Source organism: Camelina sativa, chromosome 5 (genome assembly GCF_030686135.1).
Source record: "Camelina sativa cultivar CO46 ecotype springtype chromosome 5, ASM3068613v1".
In the NCBI taxonomy this organism is placed as follows: Eukaryota; Viridiplantae; Streptophyta; class Magnoliopsida; order Brassicales; family Brassicaceae; genus Camelina; species Camelina sativa.
The window spans coordinates 12,497,817-12,519,012 of NC_141884.1; the positions used below are offsets into that span (position 1 = coordinate 12,497,817).

Consider the following 21,196-nt stretch of genomic DNA (forward strand, 5'->3'; position numbering starts at 1 on the left):
TATCTAGTTTTTAAATAAATAATATGATGTTGAATTCAAATTTCTTAATAACTGAGAAAATACAATTTTAAATTTATAATTTTGTAATAACAATAATAATTTAACTATAAAATAAATTACCTTTAAAATAATAATGATAGTAGCTATCTTGTGGAATGGAAAGAAAAAAAAATTATAAGAAACGATGAGAGAGTGAGAATGTTTATGTGTGTATTGGTTTTTTTTCTTTATTTCCTTTTATAAATAACTTTTATTATTTTAAAATTATTCTATATTATTTATGGGGTGCGGATTTGTTGGACCGCTGGGTTTTGCTCAGATTGCAAACTTGAGGCGCGTTATTCATTTTTCTAGTGTATTATTGCTGTATTGAAATCCGCAAATAATTTACTTAAAAAAAAACAAAAAACGCACACTAAAGGATATCAATTATGATTGGTGACTCATTAGCGTTTTGTATTTTTTTCTGAAATCCGCACTCACCCACGTCGTCATTCACTGCCTTAATGTTTTTTTTGTTACTCTGTTCTTTAGGAAATTTCTTAAAGGAACTGTCTTTATGAATCTTAAAGGAATTGTCTTTATGGATCTTAAAATTATTTTGTTTTCTCTGTTCTTTAGGAAATTTCTGTCTGAATGGGAAGATCTATACTTTATTTTCATCTTTGTTTATTAGATCTGTTCTCTGTTCTTTTTTAACTTCTTGTTCTGTTTGTAGTTTCGTTTGTGTGTGGATGGGTCTTATTTCATGGTGAGGTTTGAAACTTTTGACTCAAATTCTTGATGGGAAAGCTCACTGATTTTTTTCACTGTAATTGAAGAAACACATTCTTGTCTAGCATTTTTTGTTTTGTTGGTTTTGATTTCAAACATGTAACCTAACTAATATCTTTCATCTTGTTTGTGTAACCAAAAGAGAGCAATTCCTCACGACTTTGCGAGAAGCTTCCCTGACGATGAGCTCCTGGGTACGATGAAGATAAGTGTGCCTTGGGGAAGCACTTGGGAAGTAAGAATATCGAAAAACCCAAGATTCTACTTCATGGAGAAGTCCGAATGGGAGAAGTTTGTGAGGGACAATTCCTTGGGAAGAAATGAGTTGCTTTGCTTCACTCACAAAGGAAAGATGAACTTTGGTGTGAACATCATGATGCAAATTGGCAAGGAGATGTTTCAACCTCCACAAGCCAGAGACTTCTTGGCTTCCTCGAGTAAGATTTGCTTTTCTGGCTTTGAAACAGTGAACCGGATAAAGATATTGATTTCTTAAGACTTTGGATGATGAATCAGGTCGCTTTAAAACAGAACAAGATGACAAGACTGAAGAGGTGGTGGTTTCTTTTGAGGTGGGTGCTCGTGTCCCAAGAACTGCAGCTGGATCTAATGGAGGAGGCATGTACAAAAGGAAGCTCAACCTTGGGGAGAAGAAAGCTGAGGAGTCCCAAAAAAATACCAAGAGGAGTGAGAGAGCGTTTAGTATCCGGAGAGATCATGCAGGCGCATCTTCGTCTTCTGTTGCAGGATTCAGCGTCGTCATCTCGAAATCATACCTCATATACCTGGTACGATAAGACACTAACACACAATATTGCTGTATTGTTTTCTGTATCTAAAAAGTGATATGTGAATGAACACAATTGATTTTGTTTAATTCAGAGGATCCTGACATCTGCTGCAAAGGATTATATGCCTAGAGTGAAATCAATGGTCAAGATCCATCATCCAGATGAGAAGAGTTCATGGAATGTGGTGCTTTTTTATAACGAGTAAGCAGTATCACGTTTTCAGTGGTGGATGGAAAGGTTTGTGTAAGGAGTATCTTGTTGCTTTAGGGGACACTTGCAAATTCACATTCATCAAACCCACTCGAGCTGATTCTTGTTGTCACAAAACCCTAAGAGAGGAGTGAAACTCACTGATGATGATGGATGTGAGGGTGTGTTATGTCTAATGGTGTGTTATGTAATGACTTAGTTCTGTTTTAGTTTGGTATATGAACTTATCCTACTTGTCTGTAGCTTCATATGTTTGAGACCAATTTTAATATGTTGGTTGTTTCCGTGAGACCTTAATTTGCTTTCTCTCCACTCTCTAGTTTTAATTGATTCAGTAACCAAAATGTGTTGGAATTTGACTCAAGCGGTATGTAAAATACTATGCTGTATTTTCAAAAATCAAAACAGCATAGTAGATTTAATATATTTAATATAAAAATCAAACACTACCCGTGGATTTATTTAATATATTTTGGTCAAAATTATACATGATAGATTATAGTTATGATATATTATTTTATAAAAAAAATTAAATTACTATTAAGGAAAAAATTTATTTCAAATACACAATTTAAAAAAATATAAAATCAGTTGTGTTAAAAATTCAAATCTGATAAAAAAAAAATCATGAATTTATACTTAAACGTTATACTTTTTTCTTCTTTTTCTTCATGAGCTTCTTCATATTCTTCCACTGAATAATCATTCAAAATCTCATTTTTAGACTACCACACAACTTGTTAGCCAATCAAATTCCACGACCAAAACCATTGCCCATTTTCTCATAAAATTTGTTCAATTCATGAAAACCAACATAGTCACATATTCACTCAATTATTGATACTTTCACGGTATACTTACTTGGTTTTAGATTCACACGTACTAAAACTTCTCAAACCAAAATCGTTAATACTACAAAATTGTAAATTACTTGGAAATAAAGCAATATGAACAAATGAATAGCTAATAAAACATGTGTGCTTGTCGTCCATCTTTCTTCTTTAAACCCCAAAACTTGACTCAAACATCAAATTAAGGTCTTGCAATGTTAATCATTTTTCTTTAGACCTAAAACTTAAAAATTTACTGAAAGAATATCAACTCATCTATAAAATCATACCTAAAAATATGTTTTACAGCGCATAAGAAATAAAAACCATAAACGTGGATAAATAAGATATTTGAAAATCGAATATATTTTTAATAGAAGTTGAATACTTAAACTTTCTATGGAGGTATTTCTAATATTTTTAAACGTTATATTAATTTTAAATATTTATAATACTTGAACCTTTTAATTTTTTTAATAATTATAATATTTTAAACTTTTAAACTACATCTAAAGTTTCAATATTGTTAATACTTTTAAACTTTTAAAACTTTTTAAAATATTATAAAATGGGTGAGTTACTAGAATATTGCATAAAAGCTTCCTTATTACAAAAGTAACATACAATTGTTTGTTATTACTAGACTAACCCATTGTACCTATACTACCTCTGAAACTAGTGTTGGGGAAAAACGTAATTACTGCTAATGCCATTAGAAAAAAAAACATTGGAAGTTGGGACTAAGTCTACCGATCCTTTGATGGTAGATTTATACACGTGGACTGATTAAAGGTGTACGTCAGATATTTTTGGTACACTTAGTTGTAGTGCTGGTACACTTTGCCGTCGACGTAGATGGTACACTTAGTTGTAGTGTTGGTACACTTATCGGTGGACGTATATGTGTATCAAAAACTAAGTGTACCAAAAATATCTGATGTACACCTTCAACAGTCAATATGACCCAAAAGATATTTATGGTAGACTAATGGCCTGTTGCGACAGATTTATTCGACAGCCTTCTCTCGTTTCAGATATTTTTGGTATACTTGTTTGTTTTTTTGAAATAGTTTTCGGAGTGTGATGGTAGGTTTCTTGTCCGTGGTAGATTTAGTAAGCATTTTTGACAGCTGTAAAGTCTTACCAGAATAACACGAATTTGTTTGAGCTGTCAAAGACAGTCTAGCGTTGCGATAGACTTATTGGAGGTAGATCTAAACACGTTTGCTGTTCTTCTGATCTATGGTGTTCATGTAATAACGTTTGTAGCAGATTCATCAATCGTATTCTGTTTGTCGGCCGGAGCAAACGTCTTTTTCCTACTCTGTTTCGTTAATCTTTCCTCTGGGTTCATCCATGGAAGAGCTAGATATCTGTTCGAAAATCTATATAACTCACTTTTTATAGGTTTTTAATTTAGAAATCAGATGTTGAGATGAAAATCTATAATAGTTGAGTAAAAAACCCACAAGTGAAACCAAAAAAATAGACATAAGTCGTGAAAAAATAAAGTGAGGCAGGGAAAATTAGGGATTTCAGTCGTATGTTAGAGGTAGAAGACGAGGATATTCTGGTAATTTCGGGTTCATTAAACCTAAAATCGAACGTTTACGTACATATAAACGTGTACGTACATATGAACGCATACGTACATAATGTTCTTGAGATTAGAGTACGTATATAACATTCTTTTGCTTAGTGTAGGTCCATAAATCCGTTTTAATGAACAATATTATTGTAATTTTGTAGTCATCTTCAACATATCTTATTCTATAACCCTAGCTAATATTGTCGTTGTTGTTCACCGGAAATGGAACAAGTAAGAGATGTTACTAGAAAAAGTAAGAGATGTTACTAGAACAACCTATGTAATTCGTAATTGTTTATTTATCATATTTTCGAGAGGTAATGATCAATAACCATACAAAATTACATTTTAACTATAGAGGGTAATATTTAGATAACATAAATATATAATACTCAGTTCAACTAGGTACAACTAAATATATATTTAGATTTGCATTTATATTTAAAATATGGAAATGATAATTAAGGTTTATAAGAATTTCTAAAACATATTGAACTATTAAAGAACTATGTTTAATCAACAATACAAGAATTTATCACTTTCTAATATATACTATCGTTTTCACATAAAACACTCTTTAAAGTATAAGGAAGACTTAGTAAGTGATCACCTCAAATGAAGCAAAAGAGGTTAGACCGAAGTTCTTATGAACATTGTGTTATGAAATTCTTGTATATGCTAATTAATAGTGATAAATCTTGTGGCCAACTGCTAATTAATAATTTATATTATAGTCCAACTGGAATTACGGAAGAAATGCAAAAGTTCAACTATGAATATGAGAGTACAACTGGACAACTATGTATAATTATGTGTATACCAAATAATTTTTTACTAATATCCTGTTGTCTTTGGTTCATTTTACCACACGTGTGATGATTTTAAATGAATATTCGCCGCCAAAAATATATTTTTTCCGTTTTCACATGATCTATATTTAAACTTATTTATTAGCTCTAGTACAGTTGCACCAAGTAGTTCAAGTTATACTGAAATTTTCTCAGTTGTACCTAAGTGGATCTAGTTGTACATAAAACCTCACATTCACCCAAAAATTCTATTAATTACAACCAAACAAATGTCAGTTCCTTCATCTTGTTACAACTCTTTTTTTTTCTAGTAATATTATAGTAACTCTCCCAAAAAGAAAAAGGAAGAAGATGATCGTTACAGACTAATAATAATCTATGGACGGGTCGGGACAAAGACTGAACGATACCAAACGAGTGTAAGAAGACACAACAATAAACTATTCTTTGATTTGTGTCATTTTCAGATACATATATAAACTGAGAAGCAAAAATCACAAAATCCATATATAGTATCATTAACAAGTCAAAAAAACGTCACATCATTATCCCAATTATTCAAATTAACGGACGGACACACAACAAAACGTTGCCGCACCTATAAATACACACTCACACACCAATCCTCTTCTTCATCATCTCTTAACAGTAATCTCTCTCAGTTAACTTTTGTATATTTTCTATCTTTACACAAGATGTGCTACTCTTGGAGCACTGCAGCCTGAATTGCCATGTGCTCTGTTTCTTCTGCTGTCAGCTTAGACAATGTTCCTTTTTCCTTCTCTTTTTTCTTCTTCTCTTCTTTGTCCTTCCCCTCCTCTTTCTCCTTTTTCTCTTGTTCGTCTTCATCATCGTCTTCTTCTTCTTCTTCTTCTTCTTCTTCTTCGTTTTCTGATTCCTCCTCTGTCTTCGGAGTCTTCTTCGGCTAAGCAGCCATCAACAAAGTTATCTTCTCCATGGAGATCTTCAGCTTCTCGGCCGCGGTTGCCTTCACTTCGTCCTCTGGCATGTACTCAACGCCCCCGTCAGTTAGATCATCACACCATCCCTGGAGATCCGACTCTATTTGCTTTGTGATTGATGCTTTTGAGGCTCTAACCACGAACTTGCACATCATGGTGGTTGTCTCGTCACCCAGATCCATGTTTCTGCTCACTTCACTAGCCCCGAAGATCATCATGCCCACAAAACCTCCATGCCACGTTTTTGCAGCGTAACAAAGTTGTAGTGACATCACGTTAGCGTTTATTAGATCATCAATCCAGTTAAGGGACATGAAGGATAATAAGACCATGCTGAAACTAATGAATCACCTGAAAGCCAGCAACTGTGCGTATGGTGTGGGAACAGACTCTGTGAAATGGCATGACAATGATTTGAGTCCGCTTAAAAATGGTGAAGCACCATACTGTTGTGCAGCTGTTGCCATGAAGCCGCTTCCTTCATACATATATGTGCCAGTTTACTCTGCAACAGCTGGCAAGCTAGGCCACAAACAAAAGAACTCGACCGGTGAGATTTTGTGCGGGAGAAGAAGCTCAGTCAGTGGAATCTTGTAAGGCTGACATCTTACGATCACAGGCTCTCCGAGTTCTGCTTTTGAACCTCTCTTCTGCTTCATAATCTGTGGATCCTCCTCTAGGTAGTCACCGTCATAATCTCCTCTAGCACCACATAATGGATAGTAAAGGACCTGAGCCCAGAAATCACATCTTTCAAATTGGGACACACCAACGGTGACACTGCATTGTACAGGATCCTACAAGAGTAAAGCACAGAGTGGTTGATAAGACAGCTAAACCGATTGATCTGTAAGAACATAAATTGTTTTAAAACTGGCAAAACCTTAGATATTAGAGAACTGTAATGAGATGGAAATATATAAGCAATGAATACTAAAATCCAACCTGTGAGACAAGATTATGCAGCTGCCGCACTGCTTGAGGAGAACCATCCATGAAGTATAAGGCACTAGACAATCCAACCCGTATATCCACACAATTGAGTTCAAGTTCTGTCAAATTAATTATCTGAAAGGTAACATAAAGCATAAGAATATGTTGAAACGCTAAACTCTACTAACTAAACTATAATCAAGTAAAAATGCAGGATGACACACTAGAATAGATACCAACCTTTAAGTGCAAAGTGACCCTTCCATCATTTGTATCTGCTAAATGGTAAGCTTCTATATAGCAAGGATCACTACTTCCAGTCAAAGGATATGCTGTGGGAGGAACCTTAATAGAAGTCGAGTCGACCCCTTTCGTAAGGAAGAGAGTTAATTCGGTGGGCTTTGGCCTCCAAAGCTCTAGAATGGCCTTGTGAGCTTTTGCCGTGACTTGTGGCTGAGTAACTACTGCAAGTTTAGCCAGAAAATCAACATTTTTTACAAAATAAAAATATATCATATTGAATGAAACAAAACATAGAATGCTAATTAACCATTGTCTTCAATATCCACATTTGTTTTTGACGCTTTCTGCTTCTGTAGGCAAAACAGTTAAGACAAATTCTTAGATTAGGAAAAGCAAATCCTGAAAAGATCTTAAAAACAAGGAGTCTCACAGATACAACGTTTTCCAGTCCTTCCAACACTGAAAAATCCACACTCTTCATGTCAACTAGAACCAAAAAAAAAAAAAAAAGATTCAGATTAGTCAATTTCTGATTAAAAATCCAACCTAATTGCAATATCTAATAAGACTATACTGTATTCAACCATCAGAACCTCTTTAATCAGAAATTTTCAAGATGTAACTGGCCACTTACTTGAGCCTTTGAGAAGATCTGAAGTAATTTCATGTCCTTCCTGTGCCAATGAGACGAGCTGAGAGCAACAAAATAGTCAAATAATTAAGAAATTTAGACTTCAAATTGACTCAGTAAGATATATAAATCTCACACAATCATCATACCTTCATCGCAATGATGAACTCCACCAAACCCAGAAATCCCTGTCGCTTCGAATCCAATTCATATTCTCACAAGTGTTTTCGATTCATGAAATCTTAAGAAAACTAATCGAATGAGTAATAATATACCTGTTTGAGTTCCTGGCGAGAAAGCTTTGACATCGCGAAGAACTTAGTAGCATCATTACCGGAAACACGACCGTCTCCATCTGAAATTTCAGAGAAATACACTTTTATCTTAATGGACCAATACAGAAAAACCTAAAAAAAGATAGAACCTAAGAAATCAACTCATCACAAACCATGCCACACACCATTTTTGACAAATGACACAAGGAGCAGAGGCAAAAGAGACTTAGAACTGCAGAAGTATATATTTTACTTACTTGAGTATGCAAGATACGTTTATCAAGGTGAGTCCACATTCTAGTTAATCGTGGTAATTGGTATTCCATTTGTGCAAGAGCAACCTATTTTAACAACTTGGTTAACCTGTGCAAGTCTCAGACCTTCTCCTAGTACAAGAGAGTCCAAACCAGCTGAGACTTCGAATATATGTTGTGTGACGTCCTTGTTATACAATAGAAAAAGGTGCTGACAGATCTCCGAAACTGGGATCCCACTCGTCTTGCAAAAAATATAACAAACGTCAGCATTTGCTATTGAGATTGTAATATAGTGATGAGAACATATGACAGAGAAATCATCAGATGGGGGTTGTTGTCACAGATAATGAAAAGTGCATTCTTAATGACCGAGTGAGATTTAAGCATTGTAATAAAAGGCAAAGACCTTAGACATCCACTCAGTAACTTCTTTGACACCACGCTGCTGAGAGAGAGCCAAGACATAAATCTCTATGCGGTTGCAAGTACTGAGAACAGCAGCTTCTTCGATATGATTCAAACCGCATAACTCAGCGATAGCTCGTGGCCATTCAGCTTCAGGAATAGCAAGCTTCTCACGCATCTCAACAGGAGCTGTGTGAATACTAAGCCCAATCACCACAATACTACTTCTTTCCTTTGTGTATCCTGAAAACCATGAAAACAATCGGAGTTCAGTAAAAACTGACACTTTTTAGCTTCAAAGAAGTATACAATTCAATCTCCTCCAAAAAAATCAAAATCAAGAGTAATTAAGGAGATCAGCTAGTAGATCAATATATCGTAAAGATGATTGCTTTTACATCAAAGTATACGAGTAAACTATTCGAATCCAAGCGGCAAAATGTTGAATAGCTTATCAAATTCCATCAAAATTTAGAAATTGGCAGCCAAGGAAAAGAAAAAAACTCCAAATTTGGGATTTGAAGAGAGAGATAACGTACGGTCAATAGCAGAAGACTTGAGCAGTTCAAGAACAGAGACGAATCTTGGCCGGAACGGGAATCTGAAAAAGCTTGATGTCTCTTACAACCACCTCGCCGGACTTATCCCCATGGATTTATGCAGAGGCTAGAAGCTAGAGATGTTGATACTCTCTAACAACTTCTTCTTCGGTCCAATCCCAGAAGAGCTTGGTAAATACAAGTCCTTAAACAAAATTAGAATCGTCAAGAATCTTCTCAACGGAACTGTACCAGCGGGGCTTTTCAATCTATCGCTAGTTACGATTATCGAACTCACCGATAATTTCTTCTCCGATAACTCAGACAAAATAAAAACTAGATCTAAAACTTTGTTCTCGAGAGAGAAAGTGAATCAAATTAGAAGGAATCAATATGATGTTTTTGCCCACCCAAATTTAAGAGAATCCAAAAAACACGAATCGATCATTCAAGTTTGTTGTGTTTCAGATCTCAAGATCAAAAGCATAAAATCTCAATTTTTTTTTCAACCAAATTTAATTATAAATGGCAGAAAACGTAATAAAACACACAACTCAGGTATAGAAGTAATTTGCAAACTTTTATGTGTTATTTGAGTAAGTCGAAAATCTCAACGTATTATTCTAGTAATAAACCTACTTTTATGTAATATTCTAGGTAATTTCCCTTTTTTTATTTCCAAAAATTTAAAATTTTCCTTTTTCTAAAAAATTCTGGAAATTTAAAAAATGTTAATGAATGACATGTCAAATCATGATAGGTTGTTTAAAATTCTAGAAATTGTATAAAATGTTAATAAGTAATTTGTCGAATCCCTATTGGGTGTTTTAAATCCTAGGTAGACAGCTTTAGGAGCTTATAGCTTCTACTTTTATTAGTATACTAAATAAAAAAGTAGAAGTTATAAGCTTCTAAGGCTGTCCACCTAGGATTTTAAACATCCAATATGGATTAGCTATTTCATTATTTAACATATTAATAATTTACAAAACTTTCTATATTATTAACATCCAATAGGAATTAGCCACTTCATTATTTAACATTTTAAAAATTTCCAGAATTTTGTATATTCAGATTTTTTAAACGAGCAGTCGGGATCAGACATCTCAATATTTAATATTTTTGAAATTATTAAAAAAAATTATATTAAAAAATTTATAAATAAGTATATGTACAACATCCCACATTGACTAGAAAATTTTAGACACTAGCTGAGAACCATTATAATATGGTTTCATCTCAAATCATATTAGTTTTATATACGTTTTATGCCATTTATAATTAAATTTGGTTGGAAAAAAAATTGAGATTTTATGCTTTTTTTCTTTTCCTTGGCTGCCAATTTCTAAATTTTGATGGAATTTGATAAGCTATTCAACATTTTGCCGCTTGGATTCGAATAGTTTACTCGTATACTTTGATGTAAAAGCAATCATCTTTACGATATATTGATCTACTAGCTGATCTCCTTAATTACTCTTGATTTTGATTTTTTTGGAGGAGATTGAATTGTATACTTCTTTGAAGCTAAAAAGTGTCAGTTTTTACTGAACTCCGATTGTTTTCATGGTTTTCAGGATACACAAAGGAAAGAAGTAGTATTGTGGTGATTGGGCTTAGTATTCACACAGCTCCTGTTGAGATGCGTGAGAAGCTTGCTATTCCTGAAGCTGAATGGCCACGAGCTATCGCTGAGTTATGCGGTTTGAATCATATCGAAGAAGCTGCTGTTCTCAGTACTTGCAACCGCATAGAGATTTATGTCTTGGCTCTCTCTCAGCAGCGTGGTGTCAAAGAAGTTACTGAGTGGATGTCTAAGGTCTTTGCCTTTTATTACAATGCTTAAATCTCACTCGGTCATTAAGAATGCACTTTTCATTATCTGTGACAACAACCCCCATCTGATGATTTCTCTGTCATATGTTCTCATCACTATATTACAATCTCAATAGCAAATGCTGACGTTTGTTATATTTTTTGCAAGACGAGTGGGATCCCAGTTTCGGAGATCTGTCAGCACCTTTTTCTATTGTATAACAAGGACGTCACACAACATATATTCGAAGTCTCAGCTGGTTTGGACTCTCTTGTACTAGGAGAAGGTCTGAGACTTGCACAGGTTAACCAAGTTGTTAAAATAGGTTGCTCTTGCACAAATGGAATACCAATTACCACGATTAACTAGAATGTGGACTCACCTTGATAAACGTATCTTGCATACTCAAGTAAGTAAAATATATACTTCTGCAGTTCTAAGTCTCTTTTGCCTCTGCTCCTTGTGTCATTTGTCAAAAATGGTGTGTGGCATGGTTTGTGATGAGTTGATTTCTTAGGTTCTATCTTTTTTTAGGTTTTTCTGTATTGGTCCATTAAGATAAAAGTGTATTTCTCTGAAATTTCAGATGGAGACGGTCGTGTTTCCGGTAATGATGCTACTAAGTTCTTCGCGATGTCAAAGCTTTCTCGCCAGGAACTCAAACAGGTATATTATTACTCATTCGATTAGTTTTCTTAAGATTTCATGAATCGAAAACACTTGTGAGAATATGAATTGGATTCGAAGCGACAGGGATTTCTGGGTTTGGTGGAGTTCATCATTGCGATGAAGGTATGATGATTGTGTGAGATTTATATATCTTACTGAGTCAATTTGAAGTCTAAATTTCTTAATTATTTGACTATTTTGTTGCTCTCAGCTCGTCTCATTGGCACAGGAAGGACATGAAATTACTTCAGATCTTCTCAAAGGCTCAAGTAAGTGGCCAGTTACATCTTGAAAATTTCTGATTAAAGAGGTTCTGATGGTTGAATACAGTATAGTCTTATTAGATATTGCAATTAGGTTGGATTTTTAATCAGAAATTGACTAATCTGAATCTTTTTTTTTTTTTTTTGGTTCTAGTTGACATGAAGAGTGTGGATTTTTCAGTGTTGGAAGGACTGGAAAACGTTGTATCTGTGAGACTCCTTGTTTTTAAGATCTTTTCAGGATTTGCTTTTCCTAATCTAAGAATTTGTCTTAACTGTTTTGCCTACAGAAGCAGAAAGCGTCAAAAACAAATGTGGATATTGAAGACAATGGTTAATTAGCATTCTATGTTTTGTTTCATTCAATATGATATATTTTTATTTTGTAAAAAATGTTGATTTTCTGGCTAAACTTGCAGTAGTTACTCAGCCACAAGTCACGGCAAAAGCTCACAAGGCCATTCTAGAGCTTTGGAGGCCAAAGCCCACCGAATTAACTCTCTTCCTTACGAAAGGGGTCGACTCGACTTCTATTAAGGTTCCTCCCACAGCATATCCTTTGACTGGAAGTAGTGATCCTTGCTATATAGAAGCTTACCATTTAGCAGATACAAATGATGGAAGGGTCACTTTGCACTTAAAGGTTGGTATCTATTCTAGTGTGTCATCCTGCATTTTTACTTGATTATAGTTTAGTTAGTAGAGTTTAGCGTTTCAACATATTCTTATGCTTTATGTTACCTTTCAGATAATTAATTTGACAGAACTTGAACTCAATTGTGTGGATATACGGGTTGGATTGTCTAGTGCCTTATACTTCATGGATGGTTCTCCTCAAGCAGTGCGGCAGCTGCATAATCTTGTCTCACAGGTTGGATTTTAGTATTCATTGCTTATATATTTCCATCTCATTACAGTTCTCTAATATCTAAGGTTTTGCCAGTTTTAAAACAATTTATGTTCTTACAGATCAATCGGTTTAGCTGTCTTATCAACCACTCTGTGCTTTACTCTTGTAGGATCCTGTACAATGCAGTGTCACCGTTGGTGTGTCCCAATTTGAAAGATGTGATTTCTGGGCTCAGGTCCTTTACTATCCATTATGTGGTGCTAGAGGAGATTATGACGGTGACTACCTAGAGGAGGATCCACAGATTATGAAGCAGAAGAGAGGTTCAAAAGCAGAACTCGGAGAGCCTGTGATCGTAAGATGTCAGCCTTACAAGATTCCACTGACTGAGCTTCTTCTCCCGCACAAAATCTCACCGGTCGAGTTCTTTTGTTTGTGGCCTAGCTTGCCAGCTGTTGCAGAGTAAACTGGCACATATATGTATGAAGGAAGCGGCTTCATGGCAACAGCTGCACAACAGTATGGTGCTTCACCATTTTTAAGCGGACTCAAATCATTGTCATGCCATTTCACAGAGTCTGTTCCCACACCATACGCACAGTTGCTGGCTTTCAGGTGATTCATTAGTTTCAGCATGGTCTTATTATCCTTCATGTCCCTTAACTGGATTGATGATCTAATAAACGCTAACGTGATGTCACTACAACTTTGTTACGCTGCAAAAACGTGGCATGGAGGTTTTGTGGGCATGATGATCTTCGGGGCTAGTGAAGTGAGCAGAAACATGGATCTGGGTGACGAGACAACCACCATGATGTGCAAGTTCGTGGTTAGAGCCTCAAAAGCATCAATCACAAAGCAAATAGAGTCGGATCTCCAGGGATGGTGTGATGATCTAACTGACGGGGGCGTTGAGTACATGCCAGAGGACGAAGTGAAGGCAACCGCGGCCGAGAAGCTGAAGATCTCCATGGAGAAGATAACTTTGTTGATGGCTGCTTAGCCGAAGAAGACTCCGAAGACAGAGGAGGAATCAGAAAACGAAGAAGAAGAAGAAGAAGAAGAAGAAGAAGACGATGATGAAGACGAACAAGAGAAAAAGGAGAAAGAGGAGGGGAAGGACAAAGAAGAGAAGAAGAAAAAAGAGAAGGAAAAAGGAACATTGTCTAAGCTGACAGCAGAAGAAACAGAGCACATGGCAATTCAGGCTGCAGTGCTCCAAGAGTAGCACATCTTGTGTAAAGATAGAAAATATACAAAAGTTAACTGAGAGAGATTACTGTTAAGAGATGATGAAGAAGAGGATTGGTGTGTGAGTGTGTATTTATAGGTGCGGCAACGTTTTGTTGTGTGTCCGTCCGTTAATTTGAATAATTGGGATAATGATGTGACGTTTTTTTGACTTGTTAATGATACTATATATGGATTTTGTGATTTTTGCTTCTCAGTTTATATATGTATCTGAAAATGACACAAATCAAAGAATAGTTTATTGTTGTGTCTTCTTACACTCGTTTGGTATCGTTCAGTCTTTGTCCCGACCCGTCCATAGATTATTATTAGTCTGTAACGATCATCTTCTTCCTTTTTCTTTTTGGGAGAGTTACTATAATATTACTAGAAAAAAAAAGAGTTGTAACAAGATGAAGGAACTGACATTTGTTTGGTTGTAATTAATAGAATTTTTGGGTGAATGTGAGGTTTTATGTACAACTAGATCCACTTAGGTACAACTGAGAAAATTTCAGTATAACTTGAACTACTTGGTGCAACTGTACTAGAGCTAATAAATAAGTTTAAATATAGATCATGTGAAAACGGAAAAAATATATTTTTGGCGGCGAATATTCATTTAAAATCATCACACGTGTGGTAAAATGAACCAAAGACAACAGGATATTAGTAAAAAATTATTTGGTATACACATAATTATACATAGTTGTCCAGTTGTACTCTCATATTCATAGTTGAACTTTTGCATTTCTTCCGTAATTCCAGTTGGACTATAATATAAATTATTAATTAGCAGTTGGCCACAAGATTTATCACTATTAATTAGCATATACAAGAATTTCATAACACAATGTTCATAAGAACTTCGGTCTAACCTCTTTTGCTTCATTTGAGGTGATCACTTACTAAGTCTTCCTTATACTTTAAAGAGTGTTTTATGTGAAAACGATAGTATATATTAGAAAGTGATAAATTCTTGTATTGTTGATTAAACATAGTTCTTTAATAGTTCAATATGTTTTAGAAATTCTTATAAACCTTAATTATCATTTCCATATTTTAAATATAAATGCAAATCTAAATATATATTTAGTTGTACCTAGTTGAACTGAGTATTATATATTTATGTTATCTAAATATTACCCTCTATAGTTAAAATGTAATTTTGTATGGTTATTGATCATTACCTCTCGAAAATATGATAAATAAACAATTACGAATTACATAGGTTGTTCTAGTAACATCTCTTACTTTTTCTAGTAACATCTCTTACTTGTTCCATTTCCGGTGAACAACAACGACAATATTAGCTAGGGTTATAGAATAAGATATGTTGAAGATGACTACAAAATTACAATAATATTGTTCATTAAAACGGATTTATGGACCTACACTAAGCAAAAGAATGTTATATACGTACTCTAATCTCAAGAACATTATGTACGTATGCGTTCATATGTACGTACACGTTTATATGTACGTAAACGTTCGATTTTAGGTTTAATGAACCCGAAATTACCAGAATATCCTCGTCTTCTACCTCTAACATACGACTGAAATCCCTAATTTTCCCTGCCTCACTTTATTTTTTCACGACTTATGTCTATTTTTTTGGTTTCACTTGTGGGTTTTTTACTCAACTATTATAGATTTTCATCTCAACATCTGATTTCTAAATTAAAAACCTATAAAAAGTGAGTTATATAGATTTTCGAACAGATATCTAGCTCTTCCATGGATGAACCCAGAGGAAAGATTAACGAAACAGAGTAGGAAAAAGACGTTTGCTCCGGCCGACAAACAGAATACGATTGATGAATCTGCTACAAACGTTATTACATGAACACCATAGATCAGAAGAACAGCAAACGTGTTTAGATCTACCTCCAATAAGTCTATCGCAACGCTAGACTGTCTTTGACAGCTCAAACAAATTCGTGTTATTCTGGTAAGACTTTACAGCTGTCAAAAATGCTTACTAAATCTACCACGGACAAGAAACCTACCATCACACTCCGAAAACTATTTCAAAAAAACAAACAAGTATACCAAAAATATCTGAAACGAGAGAAGGCTGTCGAATAAATCTGTCGCAACAGGCCATTAGTCTACCATAAATATCTTTTGGGTCATATTGACTGTTGAAGGTGTACATCAGATATTTTTGGTACACTTAGTTTTTGATACACATATACGTCCACCGATAAGTGTACCAACACTACAACTAAGTGTACCATCTACGTCGATGGCAAAGTGTACCAGCACTACAACTAAGTGTACCAAAAATATCTGACGTACACCTTTAATCAGTCCACGTGTATAAATCTACCATCAAAGGATCGGTAGACTTAGTCCCAACTTCCAATGTTTTTTTTCTAATGGCATTAGCAGTAATTACGTTTTTCCCCAACACTAGTTTCAGAGGTAGTATAGGTACAATGGGTTAGTCTAGTAATAACAAACAATTGTATGTTACTTTTGTAATAAGGAAGCTTTTATGCAATATTCTAGTAACTCACCCATAAAAGAACTATGCACAATGTCCCACATCGGCTAGAAAATTTTTAGATAATGGTTCAGAACCAATATAAATAAGATTAATATGCTTCCAACAATGAATGAGCAGGAAAGCTTGATTTAAGCGTCCAAGTTTAAAAGTTTTATTCGGTTTGATCCGGTTTTTTATTTGATCAAATTAAAACTGTAAAAAGTTTCAAAACAAATATTATAATATTTAAAATTTTTAAAAGTTTAAATATTATAAATATTAAAACTTTTAAAAGTTCTTAGCTTTTAAAAAGTTTTTAAATATTATAATTTTTAAATTTTAAAAGTTTAAAATATTATAAATACTGAAACTTTTTAAAAGGTTCAAATTTTATATTTCGAAATCTTTTAAAAGTTTAAAATATTAGAAATATTGATGTAAAACATAAATTATCTTATTTATCTACGTTTGTGCTTTTATTTCTTATGAGCTGTAAAACATATTTTTGTGTATGATTTTATAGATGAGTTGATATTCTTTCATTAATTTTTTATTTTTGGGTCTAAGGAAGAAGGATTGATATTGCAAGACCTCGATTTGATGTTTGAGTCAAGTTTTGGGGTTTAAAGAAGAAAGATGGACGACAAACACATATATTTTATTAGCTATACATAGGCATCACCAGGGTTACTGAAACGACCGACCTTTTTAAAAAAAAAAATATTAAATAATAAATAATAATAATATAATAAATAAACTACAACTAGTGGTCCCATACCCACTAGTCACCTAACCACAATCACAACCAACAGCGGAAAACCAATACCAATCAATATCCAAATAATATTCCATTAATAACCAATAATCATAACATCAACAATATCCAATACTCAAATAGCAAAAATCATAGAACCAACAACCTAGCAATGTTCTAATGACTCAACTCTAGCAACCTAGCAAGCCAAACAACATCAAACCGAGTCCCTAGAACATCCTCCTCTTCATTGCCTTGATTCCACGATCACACTTTGCCTTTACCTGCACCACAAACACATATTGCAATGCATGAGTATTTTATAAACACTCAGTAAGGCAATCCTCCCATCTACTAGGCTATACACACAAGCAATAGAGACATCTCTAACCATCAAACAACATTCAACAATCAACAATAACAAACCAGGACTCTGCATCGACCGATACCAACATGCATCGACCGACACCAGATGGAGGTTGCGTCGACCGACGCAAGATCTGCGTCGACCGATGCAAGGTTAACTTGCATCGACCGATGCATGCTCGACATAACACGAAAACCCTAGAGTTTACGCGCCGTCCTTGCATCTGCATCGACCGACGCACAAAGCGCATCGACCGATGCAATGCCGAGCATCGTTTTCCTCCGAAGCTTCTCGCCGGATCTTCGTTCCTGCAACCACGAAACTTGATCCCAAGCCACAAGAAAGCTTCCTAACGTCCCAAATAATAATCTAACCAGCCTAACAACACATAACAAGCAAATCAGAGAGATCTCTAGCTTAGATAAGCCATGGTCATGCACTTACTTTTGCCACAGAAGCACTAAGCCTCAAACAAACAAGAACAAGCCTCTAGGAAGCTCCTACAACGATTCCAGCTACAGATCTCTACAGGAACGCCCCAAATCTCCAAGAAATCACCAAGAACTCTCAAGAACTTTTCTCTCTTTTCATTTCTCTCCAAAAACGGCTAAAACACGAATGAGACCAAAAAGAATCGAGTTAAGGGTTTTCCCTTTCTCTTTACCCCAAAACGCAGCATTTGACTTAAATCAAAACGCAGAGAATTGAACATGCATCGACCAATGCACCCTATGCATCGACCGATGCAACTCCCAAACCGGGATTCCGGTTCACGGATGTTACAATTCTCCCCCACCAAATTAGATTCGTCCTCGAATCTCGAACAACCATCAGTCAAGGACTCTCGTGCAACCGTCTCCACGGCCCGCACTCCTCCGACCGATCTACAGAAGGTCACCTCCAGGCGATAGACTCATGCTTCAGGCGTCATTTGCTCTCGACTTTTGGACTTTCCTTTACTCATAGGCCTAAACCTTGAGTTTTTATTGGCTCCTCATCAGACCTAAGTCTGCATGCCAAATGTTGGCTCCTCATCGGGCCTAAACCCGCATGCCATAATATATAAGGAAAAATCCAACTCGTCTCTCGGGTTGTCACCCTACAGCGCGCCCCCGGATCGTCATCCGAAGTCAATATACCAACCATACTCCCGAGCCATAAAGTCTCTGAATATGGCAGTACTAGGAGAACCTAAGTCCCCCAAGAGTCGCGAGCAAAAAATTCTGAACACGTCTGAGTCCTATCCCTATCCAGGTTTCCTTCCCGTGGCTCGCGTAAAAACATCTCAATGTCCTACCAACCACATATCCCCTCACCGGGATACCCCATGACCCCACAAGGATCATACACACGCCACAAGGGCCGCCACAAAGGCCAACAAAATGTCCTAACGTGGACCGCCACCAAGGCCAAACAAATGTCCTAAAAAGGACCGCCACCAAGGCCACTCGTCCCAAAGGACCGTCACAAAGACCATCTGTCCCGAAGGACCATCACAAAGACCATCTGTCCCGAAGGACCGTCACAAAGACACTCTGGCTAAACAGCCCGCCACAAAGGCCAACAATTGGCTAAAAGCCCGCCACAAAGGCCACACAATTGGCTAAAAGCCCGCCACAAAGGCCAACAACTGGCTAAAAGCCCGCCACAAAGGCCACACAATGTCTAAAAAGAATGCCACACACAGGCACACTGACTCGAAAGTCCGCCACAAAGGCCACAAAAATGTCCCTCCAAGGCTTCCCACCGCTAAAATGGACAAATTCTAACTCCCATAAAACCTTCCATATTTAGCACTTTCCACTTTTGGAAACTTTTCCACTTTTGGAAACTCCTATTCCCGGAAACTTTTCTCTAAAACCCCGCCTCACGGAAACTTTGTACCCCGAACGCCACCTCAACTTGTTACTTAGTCGCACAACCAACCACCCCAAGCGACCAAGTAACAGGAGAGATGGGCTGGAATACTCCATTCCCGCTCTAGCCACGGATTACAGATGGGACCAGGCTAAACAAGCTCAAGTCGCGGCTTGTTTCTCATACCACTTCTTGAACCTTGCCTTCATCTTTGCCTCAGGCTCCCAAGTCTGCTCCTCCACACCAAAACAGTCCCACATGACTCTCATCAAAGGAATCTTCTTCTTCCGAAGTTCCTTGATCCTCCTCTCGAGAACCCTCACTGGTCTCGCCTCCACAGTCATGTTAGGCTGAAGATCCTCAGGAATCTTAGCCAACACCTGCTCACCCTCACGGAGACACTTCCGCAACATAGACACATGGAAAACCTTATGGAATGCACGCATAACCTCAGGTAACTCCAATCTATATGCCACTGGTCCAACCCGCTCAATCACTCTGAATGGACCCATATACCTCGGACTCAACTTAGTCTCTGACAATGACCTGTTCGGACCCTGCAACATGGCCATCTTGAGGTACACTCTGTCTCCTACCTGAAACTCAAGATCTCTCCTCCTCCTATCAGCATAACTCCTCTGTCTATCCTGAGCCTCTTTCATGTTCAGCTTGAGAACCCGAATCTTCTCTGAGGTCTCCTGAACAAAACTAGCACCAAACATGCTCCGCTCCCCCACCTGAGTCCAGCATAATGGTGTACGACATGGCCTCCCATACAAAGCCTCATAAGGAGCCATCTTAATACTCGCCTGATAACTGTTGTTGTAAGCAAACTCTACCAGGTTCAGGTGATCTGCCCAATGGCCACCCCAATCCAACACACACATCCTTAGCAAATCCTCCAGCATCTGGATGGTCCTCTCAGACTGTCCATCTGTCTGGGGATGATAAGATGTACTCATATGCACCTTAGTGCCCATCTCTGCCTGAAATGCCTTCCAGAACACCGAAGTGAACTTAGAATCCCTATCAGACACAATGCTCGCTGGCACCCCATGCAATCTAACTATCTCTCTCACATACTTCTTAGCCAAGACCGCTGCTCCATCAGTCTTCTTAATGGCCAAAAAATGTGCTGACTTAGTCAACCGGTCCACAATGACCCAAATAGGATCAAAGGTCCAAGACACTGGCAATCCTACCACAAAATCCATGGTGATCATATCCCACTTCAACTCAGGAATGGGTAAACTCTTCAGTAAACCGCCAGGAACCTGATGCTCAGCCTTTACTAGCTGACACATATCACACCTCGAAACCCAACTAGCTACATCCTTCTTCATCCTAACCCAATGATAGTACCTCTTGAGATCACGGTACATCTTAGTCGCTCCTGGATGAATAGACAACTTGCTCGCATGAGCCTCTTTCAGAATCTCCTGTCTCAACTCCTCATCCTTGGGCACACAAATCCGACCGTGCACCAAGATAATACCATTATCTGAGACCTGATACTCTGAATCCACATCCTTAGAGGCATTCACCAGCCCCAAATCCTTCTCCTGAGCCAACCGCACCCTACTCAGAAGATCTGCTCTATCTACTGCTTTCAAACCCAACGGTTCCTGTGAAACAGCACACAAGCTCAACGC

At 36.6% G+C, this 21,196-nt stretch overlaps 3 protein-coding genes and 3 pseudogenes across 4 annotated transcripts; 3 read left to right on the plus strand and 3 right to left on the minus strand.

Annotated features, from left to right (window-relative positions):
- Window positions 1-485: 485 nt before the first annotated feature.
- LOC104786633 (B3 domain-containing protein REM23-like) lies at window positions 486-2,072 on the plus strand (annotated as a pseudogene). Its single transcript, XR_015556758.1, has 4 exons — window positions 486-751; window positions 917-1,211; window positions 1,291-1,562; window positions 1,657-2,072. The product of XR_015556758.1 is annotated as a B3 domain-containing protein REM23-like (transcript).
- Window positions 2,073-5,496: 3,424 nt separating this feature from the next.
- LOC147943651 (protein TPLATE pseudogene) lies at window positions 5,497-6,296 on the minus strand (annotated as a pseudogene).
- LOC104731443 (protein TPLATE-like) lies at window positions 5,497-8,285 on the minus strand. Its single transcript, XM_087449991.1, has 9 exons — window positions 8,220-8,285; window positions 8,047-8,126; window positions 7,921-7,959; window positions 7,775-7,832; window positions 7,571-7,626; window positions 7,448-7,490; window positions 7,138-7,361; window positions 6,910-7,032; window positions 5,497-6,761 (listed from the first exon to the last, which is right to left on the minus strand). Exons 2-9 carry the CDS (start codon window positions 8,077-8,079, stop codon window positions 6,465-6,467), a joined length of 873 nt encoding a protein of 290 aa, XP_087306117.1. The 5' UTR covers window positions 8,080-8,126; window positions 8,220-8,285; the 3' UTR covers window positions 5,497-6,464.
- A 24-nt stretch (window positions 8,286-8,309) lies between these two features.
- Window positions 8,310-9,323, minus strand: LOC147943652 (glutamyl-tRNA reductase 2, chloroplastic-like). The gene is made up of 3 exons (XM_087449992.1): window positions 9,248-9,323; window positions 8,710-8,951; window positions 8,310-8,544 (listed from the first exon to the last, which is right to left on the minus strand). The coding sequence occupies exons 2-3, from the start codon at window positions 8,884-8,886 to the stop codon at window positions 8,344-8,346; spliced, it is 378 nt and encodes a 125-aa protein (XP_087306118.1). The 5' UTR covers window positions 8,887-8,951; window positions 9,248-9,323; the 3' UTR covers window positions 8,310-8,343.
- A 2,164-nt stretch (window positions 9,324-11,487) lies between these two features.
- On the plus strand, window positions 11,488-14,279 carry LOC147943653 (protein TPLATE-like). Its single transcript, XM_087449993.1, has 9 exons — window positions 11,488-11,556; window positions 11,650-11,729; window positions 11,817-11,855; window positions 11,944-12,001; window positions 12,150-12,205; window positions 12,286-12,328; window positions 12,415-12,638; window positions 12,744-12,866; window positions 13,015-14,279. Exons 2-9 carry the CDS (start codon window positions 11,697-11,699, stop codon window positions 13,309-13,311), a joined length of 873 nt encoding a protein of 290 aa, XP_087306119.1. The 5' UTR covers window positions 11,488-11,556; window positions 11,650-11,696; the 3' UTR covers window positions 13,312-14,279.
- LOC147943654 (protein TPLATE pseudogene) lies at window positions 13,480-14,279 on the plus strand (annotated as a pseudogene).
- Window positions 14,280-21,196: the final 6,917 nt, after the last annotated feature.